The sequence below is a fragment of the Neomonachus schauinslandi genome, chromosome 13 (assembly GCF_002201575.2).
Source record: "Neomonachus schauinslandi chromosome 13, ASM220157v2, whole genome shotgun sequence".
NCBI lineage: Eukaryota > Metazoa > Chordata > Mammalia > Carnivora > Phocidae > Neomonachus > Neomonachus schauinslandi.
In genome coordinates, this window is record NC_058415.1 from 88,419,369 (window position 1) to 88,430,168 (window position 10,800).

The 10,800-nt window shown below is 54.8% G+C and overlaps 1 protein-coding gene across 1 annotated transcript in view; it reads left to right on the forward strand.

Moving 5' to 3' along the window:
• Positions 1–10,800, forward strand: part of LAMC3 (laminin subunit gamma 3) — a 56,168-nt gene that overhangs the window by 23,339 nt on the left and 22,029 nt on the right. The window contains exons 7-11 of the mRNA XM_021691442.2: positions 972–1,070; positions 3,919–4,055; positions 6,419–6,529; positions 8,442–8,634; positions 8,812–8,930. Coding sequence (XP_021547117.1) covers positions 972–1,070; positions 3,919–4,055; positions 6,419–6,529; positions 8,442–8,634; positions 8,812–8,930 — 659 coding nt within the window. The remainder of the gene's footprint in view (positions 1–971; positions 1,071–3,918; positions 4,056–6,418; positions 6,530–8,441; positions 8,635–8,811; positions 8,931–10,800) is intronic.

The following is a 10,800-nucleotide window of genomic DNA, read 5'->3' on the forward strand; positions in this document are numbered from 1 at the left end:
GCCACGGAGAGGCAGAGAACCGGACAGATTCCAGAGCCCCTCGGAAGGCAGAGTTGGCAGGAGGTGGTCACCAGGGAGCAGAAGAGGAAGAATGAAGGCAGAGCCCCCAGGCCCCTGGGTGGAGGGAGGCCATTCATGACACAGGGAGCACAATACGGGGAGAGGCTGATTCTGCAGTGCTGGTGGGGCATCCAAGGGGAGAGAACGGGCAGGGGGCTCCTGGGGTCCAGACCTCGGAAGAGGGGTTTAACATGCTGGTCTAACTCAATCACTTAATTGAGAAACACCCATGACCAAAAAATAAAGCTCTTAGAAACTCAGAAACACTTTTAAATGAACTTGGTTTTGGTTACAACAGGCTCTTTGTGTATTTGAAAGGCAATGGAAATGCATCGGGATTGGATGGGGAGTCTTGGATGCCCCACAGAATACTCAGTGGGTGTAGGCACAACTCTGGCCATGGAAGGAAGTCTTCCCTCTTCCTGTCCTCTTGTCCCTCACCTCAAGCTCCTCCTTGGTGCACCTATGGCCTCTTATATTTCCTCTTAGAACGTATCAAAGTACAGTACCTACCTGTTTGTTTGTCCATCTTCAGTTGACTGTAGGCTCTGTGAGGGCAGGGACCATGTCTTGTTGGATGGATGGATAGATGGATGGAAAGATGCATGGATGGGTGGGTGGGTCAATTAATAGAAGGCTGGAAGGATGAATAAATGGATAGGTGGCTGGAAGAATGTACAGATGGATGAGGGGGTGGGTTGGCAGATGGATCACTCTTCAGGTGAGTGGATGGGTCACTTCCTTGGCAAGGTGGGAATGGTAAAAGCCAGGCGGCAGGCTCTTGGGTCAGCCTACCCCCTGGTTCTCTGGGGAATGGGGAAGGATGGAGAAGTTCCTTCTCAGGAGGATGGGTTATCCTCACTCTGGAATTGCTCACTGGATACCTTTCCTACTGCCCTATCTCCTTGTAGACCCTGCACTTGCAGCGCTGTCGGCAGCCTGGGCACCTGTGACCCCCACAGCGGACGCTGCCCCTGCAAGAGGAACGTGGAAGGCCACCTGTGTGACAGGTGGGTGAGCCGATCCGACCCTCAGCTTGCTGGGAGTGACTTCGGGGCTCATGATGTGGTGGAGGAGCAGGGGCAGGGTCGATACAGACCTGGGCAACTTCGCCACCTGTCACCCTTCCTGGGGCACCGTGGGTCTGCCGTCCTGGAAGTTATCTAAAGGTTTTGACACTGTTTATAAAGATTCGTTTATTGGGGCGCCTGGGTGGCTCAGTCGTTGAGCGTCTGCCTTCGGCTCAGGTCGTGATCCCGGGGTCCTGGGATCGAGCCCCGCATCGGGCTCCCTGCTCCGCGGGAAGCCCGCTTCTCCCTCTCCCACTCCCCCTGCTTGTGTTCCCTCTCTCGCTGTGTCTCTCTCTGTCAAATAAATAAATAAAGTCTAAAAAAAAAAAAAAAGATTTGTTTATTAGAGAGAGCGAGAGAGAGAGTGCACGGGCAGGATGGGCAGAGGGAAAGGAAGAGAGAACCTGAAGCAGACTCCATGCTCAGCATGGAGCCTGACGTGGGGCTCGATCTCACGACCCTGAGACCGTGACCTGAACCTGAAACCAGGAGTTGGACTCTTAACTGACTGCGCCACCCGACGCCCGGACACCGCTTATACTTTGACCCCTACACTGATGGTTATAAGCTGTGATAGCCATTCTTCTTTTACATCTTAAAAAAAAAAGAGCTGGAAAGGATAGGAGAGATGCTCTGATCCAGGAATAGCAAATACCTGATATTCCCACCACTGCCCTCCCTGCTCACCCCCAGGGCAGACATCACTAGTGGAACGCCGCGGTCTTTACCATGAGCCCCACTATAACCTCAGAATCCTCTCTGCCCTACTCCTAGAAGCTTCTACCAGTTGAGCTGCGATTCCAACCGCTTTGCCGTCTTCGTCATCCTATCGTGGTACAAATGGAGTGTCCGAAGTTCCACAAGGCAAAATTACTTTTCCAAAGACACATGATCCTTAAACTTCCTCTTTGGTGTGTTCAGGGGACCTCCAAGCCCCAAGCAGTAGGGCTGGCGGACAAATGTGGGTTTACCTCCTTAGGCACACACCATCTCCTCTTCCTGGCTTTGGCTCTGACCTCTGAAGCCCTTTGCAATGAGCGCAGGGTCTGTCGGGGGCTTTTTGATTCTCTGCCTGCAGACCTGTGTGTGAAGCACCTGATACAGCATTATATCATGGACTCGACTCCCGTCAGTGTGCGCTGGGTCTCTACTGGGTCAGAAGAAGCCGTGGCTGGCCCTGGCCTTGACTTGCCTAGGTCAGCCCCAGGCCACCCCCTCACCTCGTCCACATGTGGCCTGCAGGCCCTGGGGTGGGAGCTCGGCTCCCTGATGGGACTTCCTTCCCTGAGATCCCTCAGGTGAGGAAACAGAGTGGAGTCGGGGAACTGGACCCCCACCTGGGTTCTCCCACAGCTCTGCCCCCCTCCACCTTACACCTGCAAGGGGTCCTCCTTCTGAGCCTCACTTTGCCCGTTTGTGAAATGGGACAGCTTGATGAGCTGTGCTCCTCAGAACTGGCTGGGCCCCGGGGGTCATCGACAGCTTCTTACGAATCGATACCTCTGCCCCGGCTGGCTCACACGGAGCCCCCAGGCGCAGACCGGGAGTCTGTGAAATGTTTCTCCAGGACTCCTTGGAGAAATGGCTGATTCCAGGGCTGGGGCCGGGACCATGCTGGATGAGCCCAGAGTGTCTGGTCGTCACAGAGAGCAAGGAAATACTTAATTAAAAACAAAACCAGACGAAAACAAACAGAAAAAAACCTCTAAACCAGGATGGGGGCCTGAGGACACAAACATCGACCTGAAAGAGCTCCCAGAGCTGGAACAATTTGAATGACAAAATAAATAATGATGGTATTGGATTATAACCCAAAGAATCAAATAAATATCCGTGAGTCCCCACTGATATAAACAGATGAGGGGGGAAAAATAAATAACACCGGGACTAGAGGACAAATCTTCCTGGTGAAAGAATTCCAAATAATAAATGTAGAAGGAAGGGGGAGAAATAGGAAATCAGTTTGAATTTCACAGTAATGGTCGCGATGGGCAAGAGCCACCTAATTGAGTGGGCAGGATTTTAAGGAGAAACGGTATTCGCATTGCCCCAAATATCTCCCTCGCAAAATATTGGGTAATTACGGTGGTGGTGGTGTCCACGTGTGTCCCCCGCCCTCCAGGGGATGGGGCTGCATTTAGTGACTTCCTCCTGAAGGCAGAAGGTGCAGGAGCCCGTGGGCAGGCTGCACCTTGACCAGGCGGTGAAGGTTAACACTCCCGGATCTCACAGGGGCGTCATTTACCCCAGTGCGATGTGACGAGAGGGATAGTTCACCTCTATTGCTTCCCCAAACCCATGACCCCAGTCTAATCATGAGACTGCATCAGAGAAACCCGAATTGCGGGGCATTCTGCAAAACATCTGCACTACTCTTCAAAAGCGTCAAGGGTGTGGATGACAAGAATACTGCACAGACCAGAGGAGGCACTGTGGTCCCGTGGTCCCGGATCGGATCCGGGCCAGGAAAACTGGCATTGGGGGAAAAAGGGCAGAGATCCTAATCAAGTCTGGAGTTTAGGACATAACGGGAACTAACGTGAACTCACGCGAATTTCTCGGCGCAGTTAAGTGCGCCCTTGCCGTGTTGCTGATGTCAGGGAAAGCTCTTGAAGAGGCCACAGGAACTCTCTGCATGATCTTCGCAACTCCTGTAAATCCGAAAATGTGTATATATATATTTTGAAGTTTCCCCAGTGATTCTGACTCACCTTGATCTAGCTGGGATCCCCTGAACCTCCCTGGCTCATTTGCCACCCCCTTCCCCTGGGGCTTGCGCTCCTTTCAGATGTCGCCCGGGGACGTTTAACCTGCAGCCCCACCACCTGGCCGGCTGCACCAGCTGCTTCTGCTACGGCCACTCCAAGGTGTGTGCGGCCGCTGCCCAGTTTCGGGAGCACCACATCCTCTCCGACCTCCGCCAGGGTAGGAAGCGCCTCCCATCGCCCCCACAGCGACCTCCCGGCGGGGGGGGGGGGGGGGGTGGTCCTGCTCTGGGGAGATCCTGCAGTACCGGGGGGGGGGGTAGGGGTGGGGTGGGAAGGAGGGGGCAGCCTCAGGCTGCAGGGGAGGCATCTCCCGCGGGCTCACACACACAGGCCACGCAAGATGTGCCCCTCTGCACCCTTCAGCACTCCCCAGTACCTACCTGCACCCCTTGGCTCCCTCCCTAGCCTCCAGCAGGGTTGGGAGCTGGGTAGGTGGCAGCCTTTAGATCCTGTGGGGGAGTTTCTAATCAGTCTGTCAAGACTGGCCTCCCGTGACGTGTCCCAGTGCTGGGGATTCACGAACAATCGCCTGGACTCCATTTATTGAGCGCTTGCTGTGTGCCAGGCACTGTGCTGAGTTCTTTACATGCATGGAACCCACAGAGTCCTTGGAAGGTAGGTACTCTCATTCCCATTTTACAGATGAGACAACTGAGGCCCAGAAAAGGTATGTCACAGAGTTTAGTGGTTGGCATCCAGGTTTGTCAGCTCCTGAGTTTTGCTCTCAGCTGCTCTGCCAGCCTTCTGTCTGGGACAGGGTCCGGGGGTACCAGGGTGCCCTGGGTCCCCAACTGCAGGTGCGTGCACGTGCATCTTTGGAGCTGGAGGGCAGTGGAGCTCTGCATTAAATCACAGCCTACAGGAACCCCTGCCGTGCCCCGCAGAGTCCCCTGACCCCTGCATCTCCGCCAGGCAGGAGGGGCCCCAGACACGGGGCAGTGCGCCCTCTGCTGGACACTGCACAGAAAGCAGGACGGAGATGGGACCCCGCCTTGAGGTCAGCTGGTGGGGGGGTGGGTGGGTCTAGGGTGTTAGCATCAGATGGGACTCATTTTATAGATCCTAAGAACAATACCATGTTCTGTTCTGACGTTGAGCCAGGCACTGGGTTTGGTGCATCTCTCTCAGCATCTCGTATACTTCACTGGGACCCTCAGGCCACACTTTTCAAACCTTTTTGGTCCCTGGATCCCTTCATGCTCTTGAAAATTACTGAGGACCTCCAAGTACTGTTCTTTACGTGGGTAGTTTACGTGGGTATTTTCTGTATTAGAAATGAAAACAGTAATTTTAAAATAGTTGTATATTAATTCACTTAAAAATGACCAGAATAAATGTGTAACATAAAATAATATCAGCCCGTGCAAAAAAGCTGTTTTTCAAAAAAAACAAAAAGAGGGGAGTGCATGTGTATACTTTCGCACATCTCTTTAAGGCTGGATTAGTAGAGCTCAGTGTGTTGTGATAGCACATGACTTGCAGTTTCTGGAAAATTCCACCGTGTGTTGGTCAGACGCAGCATGAAAGATGCAAATTTCGTCTTGGTGTTACTATGAAGATAGCTTGAACTCATGGGTTCCCTGAGTCTCGAGGATCTCCCGGGGTATTTAGACCAACTTTGAGAACTGTTGCCAGGGCCAGAGGTACTCCGTTGTCCCCATTTTGCAGATAAGGAACCAGCTTCAGAGAGGTGAAGTAACTTGCCCAGCGTCACGCAGCCAGTGAGGGGCAGAACTTAGTCTAGCACCAGGGAGCCGCAGATCTCCTCTTTCTGACCTCTTTCCCTTCATCCCTCCCTCCTCACCCCTCTGGTGCCCCAGGGGTCAGGCTTCCACCCCCTTTCCCAGCTGCTCCCTTGGGATCATTTGCTCTGTGCCGGACTCTGCTCGGTGTGGTGCCGTCACCAGAGGGAGGGTGGACGGGACGGGGGATGGGAAGGTCTGGGTTCTCACCCTGGCTTGACCACTTCCTAACGAGTTGGCCTCCCGGAGTGCGGTGAGGCTAATGACACATGCAGCTCAAAGGACAGGCGTGGTGAGGTTGCGGGTGAGGAAGTTCTCGGAAGATCTGAGGACGAGGTCAAGTCCGGTACTGTCAGAGATGGCCTGTTGTTCAGTGCTGCGTGCTGGGGTCTCCAGACTGTGTCCTATGTTGTATTCAGGGCCCACTGAAGGGGCAAGGCAGGCTCAGAGGTCGGACCTTGCCCTAAACAGCCAGCACCCTGAGCTTTCTCACTTTTCCTGGGGCTACCTCCCACCCTAAGACCCCCATGCTGACTCTGGGGTGGGGGTCTGAGCTGCCTGGCTGTGGGCAGGATGGAGCACCAGCTGGCTCTCACCGCCCCCCCCCAACCCCGACCCGTCTCTAGAATTGTCTCTTCCCACCTACTGGGGTCAGTTGTTTTAGGCTGTGCTCAGGCCTCTGGGGGCCATCAGTGGGACCCCCGGGAAGGGTGTGAAGAAGGAGGGGGTGGAGGCCACCCTCCAGAGCCTCACATGGGCATGTGTGTTTGCTGTCCAGGAGCCCAGGGTTGGCGGACCAGAAGTGTGGGGGGCCCAGAGCATCCTGCACGATGGAGCCCAAGGGGGATCCTCCTGAATCCAGGAGACGAGGAGGAGCTTACGCTACCAGGTACGTGGGGTTGGCAGGACTGCCCCACGTTCATTTCCTGCTATGCCAAATGACCACCAACCCAGTGGCTAAAAGCAATGCAGATTTATTCTCTCCATGTCCTGGAGGCCAGAAGTCTGAAATGGGTCTCCCGGGGCTAAAATCACAGCATCCACAGGGCTGCGCTCCTGAGGCTCCAGGGGAGAATCTGTTCCCTTGCTTTCTCCAGCTTCTGGAGGCCGCTCACATCCCTAGGCTCGAGACCCCTCCTCCGTCTTCAGAGCCGAGGGGTCTCTTCCCTGTTGTAGCTCTGTGACGTCAGTTCTTCTTAGTCCCTCTTCCACGCAGGAAGGGCTTTGTGATTACACTGGGCCCAGGTGGATAATCCAAGATAATCTCTCTACTCTAAGGTCAGCTGATGAACAGCCTTTATCCCATCTGCAATCTTCATTGTCCCTGCCATTCAACATACCATATTCACAGATTTTTTAGATCAGGACATGGATACCTTTGGGGGCCATTTTTCCACCAACCACACGCCCCGCAGAGTCTGCTGGAGCACCCCCCCCCCCCCCCCCCGCCTGATTTCTGATCAAGGGCTTGCCACCAGGCCCCTTCAGGCCCCAGAAATCCCTGTGCATCATCCATCAGTCTCTCACCCCGCCAGGCCATGGCACCCTCCTCCCAGGGTCCTGGGATTCCTGCAGAAGCAAGAAGTTCTAGATTATTCTGAACCACCCCCCACCAAGTAGGGCAACTCTGGTCTCCTGGGAACTGTACCAGACCTGGAACCAGGATCCAGGAGTCCATTCTTAGCTCTCCTATGGCCAGATTCCGGGTCCACTGGCTCCCCTGACCCAGTCCTGCCCTTGACCTCCCTCTCCGAGAAGGGCCAGAGCGTTGGTGCACAGATATCCGGCTTGCTCTGTGGACACAGCACCTGGCAAGAAGCAAAAGTCCAGGGGTCTTGAGAACCCCGTCCTGGGGCAGGTTCTCCAAGCTCAGAGGTCTAAGAGCACAAAACACACTCTATTCCGTGGTGCTTTTTGGACAGGCTTAAGAAAAAGTAGTTTTTTTGCTTAAGAAGTATTTGCTGGGTCCTGTGCCAGGTGCTGGGCACGGTGCAGTGGGCGAGGTAGGTGGACAGAATCAACCATTTTGATTTCACATCTTGATACGCACCACATTCTCCCAACACACTCTGCCTCCCACTGATTCCTGAGTGCCGGGGGACGGGAGGGAGATAAGCAACGAGGGGCCAGTGGGGCCCTTTCTTGCCACGTGGGGGTTTTTCAGCTGAAGCAGTTGGAAGATACAGAAAAACAGCCCGAGTTCGAAGGCTGTGTGTGATAGGGCCCCTGGGTCCTCTGTGTTTCTTAGGAGGCCACCACCACCTTTCTGCTCGAAACGTGTTCTGACGCCCGTGGAAAGCGTGGCCCCGGGGCGGTCAGCGCCCCTGCGTAGCCACACGTGTAGCAGGCTTACCTTGTACGTGCTCTGAGCCTCACTAAGCTCCCCACGCGTGGGGCCACCAGAAGCTGCTGGTGGGGTATTGTGAGCATGGATTGTGACGGGGACGGCTGGGTGCCACCACCGTGTGCAACACGCATGTCTGCTCTGCTCCAGACAGAGTCCAGAGACTCCATTGTCCCATCAGGCTTCACTTACAAAACCCGAGCTCGAGACAGTGACAACAGAGCAGTAAGCCGGGCGTGGAGCCCTGTGTTACTACAGGGGCACAGGAACATGAAGCAGGCCTGCAGGGGGGCGTGCGGCCACCCTCAGCGTCTGCTTTGCAGGGAGCCTTTGGCTTTCTCCCTGCTGTCACTTTATCTTGTTTGGATGTTTAATTGTCAATAAAATCAATATACCGGAGACAAAATCTTTAAAATCAAGCTAATTGAGTGAAGACAAGCCTTTTTCTCGTCTTCAGAGAAGTTCCTGGGAGATCAGCGGTTCAGCTATGGACAGCCCCTCACACTGACCTTCTGGGTCCCCCCTGGGGGCTCCCCACTCCCCGTGCAGCTGAGGCTGGAAGGGGTGGGCCTGGCCCTTACTCTGCAGCACTCCAGCCTTTCCGGCCCCCCGGATGCCGGGCAGTCCGGGGAGGTACAGCTCAGGTTCGAGTAAGTGTCTTGCTGTGTCCTGAGAGCGGGGCCTGGGCAGTCAGGGTGGTCCCTGAGGTCTGGGCACGTGTATTGTCCTGTGGTCTGGGGCCTCCCGCCCTCTCCGCCCCTGCTGGAGGCTCCTTGGCACCACCTGCCCCCAGCCCTGGGTTCCAGTTTGACGCCCTCCCCTGTCAGGTTGCAGGAGACCTCCGAGGATGTGGACCCTCTGCTGCCCCCCTTCCACTTCCAGCGGCTGCTCGCCAATCTGACAGCTCTGCGCATCCGGGCCGGTGGCCGGAGCCCAAGCCCTTCTGGTCAGTAATGATAAGGACAGCCCCCATCCCCAGAACCAGCTGGGCCCCGGGGCTCCTTCGTGCATAGCCTTGCTGAGTCCCCACAGCAGATAGTTACCACCCCCGTTTTTACCACAAAGACATCTGAAGGTCAGAGAAGTAGGACCCTTGCCAAGGGGCATGTAACTGGTAAGGACTGGGGAGGGTGGACCCTGAGGACAGGCAGGGGCTGGACAGGTAAGGGGCCCGAGGGTGGACAGCTCTAAGAGACAGATGTGTGGCTATGAAGCAGCCAAGAACTGTTGGGTGTCGTCAGGCCACGGCGGAATCCACCACTGCCAGAAGGCAGGACCTCTGAGGGTCCTCTGGGTGCTGGGCTCAGGAGCAGGCGAGGGTCCCAGAGTTGGCGCCTCCTGCTGGTCATTGGTGGTATTGCACCTAAGCCTCCCTGAGTGCAGATCCGTTTCTGAACCTTCTCAGAGCCGAGGGGGCTGGGTCAGGACCCAGCTTCCACGGGGCTTTCTCACCCTGCTCACATGGTGATGGTCCTGATGGTCCTCTGACTGTTCCTGGTTCCTCCTTCTTTCCTTAATGTACTTTCGCCTTCTCTCCCTACCCCCTCCCCCGGCTCCCATACCTACATGTGCCTAGACTGGACATCTTCAGTACCCCCCTTTTAGAAGAGGTATCTCACATAGGACACCCCTTTACTATCTGGAAGGGAAACTTAGAGATATTATAACCTACCTAGACACAATTTTTAAAAACCAATATAGTACCCTGGTTGTAATCTACAGAGCAAATAAAAGGCAAGTAAATGACATACGAAAGTAATTGATTTCCAGAGTGTCAGTGCTCAGGCATGACCACACTGGACAAGAGTTGTCGTGACAAGTCTCCCCCACTGTGACGAGTAAGTGTGCGTGTCGGGGCAACCAAAGCTCGGGAGCCGTTTGCATATGTGGAGGGCAGGGAAATCGTGACACGCAGAGGCGTGTACGTGACTAATGCTAGCGTAAAAACCAGGGTCAGGATCAGCTGTCCCCAGGCAGACTTACTTGAGCGTGTGGCGGGGCTCTCACGGAGACAGAAGGGACAGGAGCCACTGGTTTGTGTGGCCACAGGCCGCAGGGAGATGGTGAGAGAGGGGGTGCAGTTTTGCCACCTTGGTCAGTGCGGTTCTTTGAAAAGGTTTACTTAGCCTTGGTGGTTTCATTGCTTCGTTAGGGGGTAAAAAAGCCTTGGCAAAGTAACCATCCATTTGTGGGTGAAGCTGTAAAGCCAAGTTTCAAATACCCATCTGAATATGATTGACCCTTGTTCCTTAAGCCTTGTACATTTGTCATCTTGAAATCATCACTAAATCGGATTGTTGGCCAGATCACTGTGAGTGGGGCAGTTACAGAGGGGACCATAGCACAGACAGGGTACACACTGGTGACAAACTCCCAGAACTGGGGGGTGGGGTACCGGTGACACGATTTTCCAAAGTGGTGAGTGACTCTCGGGAAGATTCTCAGCATCACAAAGCACGGCGTTCCCTCCACGTTAACGGTACCTGCGTTACTAGACGATTCCATGTACACCTGAACATTCGGAAATGCCTTGTGCTTATGTTTAAAATGGAGTTGGAGTCTGGGCTCACGTGTTTGCAAAGGGGCATCCCTGCCCCTTTCGGCATCCAGACAGACATTTGAAAGTCACGGGGACGGGGGGCGCCTGGGTGGCTCAGTCGTTAAGCGTCTGCCTTTGGCTCAGGTCATGATCCCAGGAGCCTGGGATCAAGCACCGCATTGGGCTCCCTGCTCAGTGGAAAGCCTGCTTCTCCCTCTCCCACTCCCCCTGCTTGTGTTCCCTCTTTTGCTGTGTCTCTCTCTGTCAAGTAAATAAA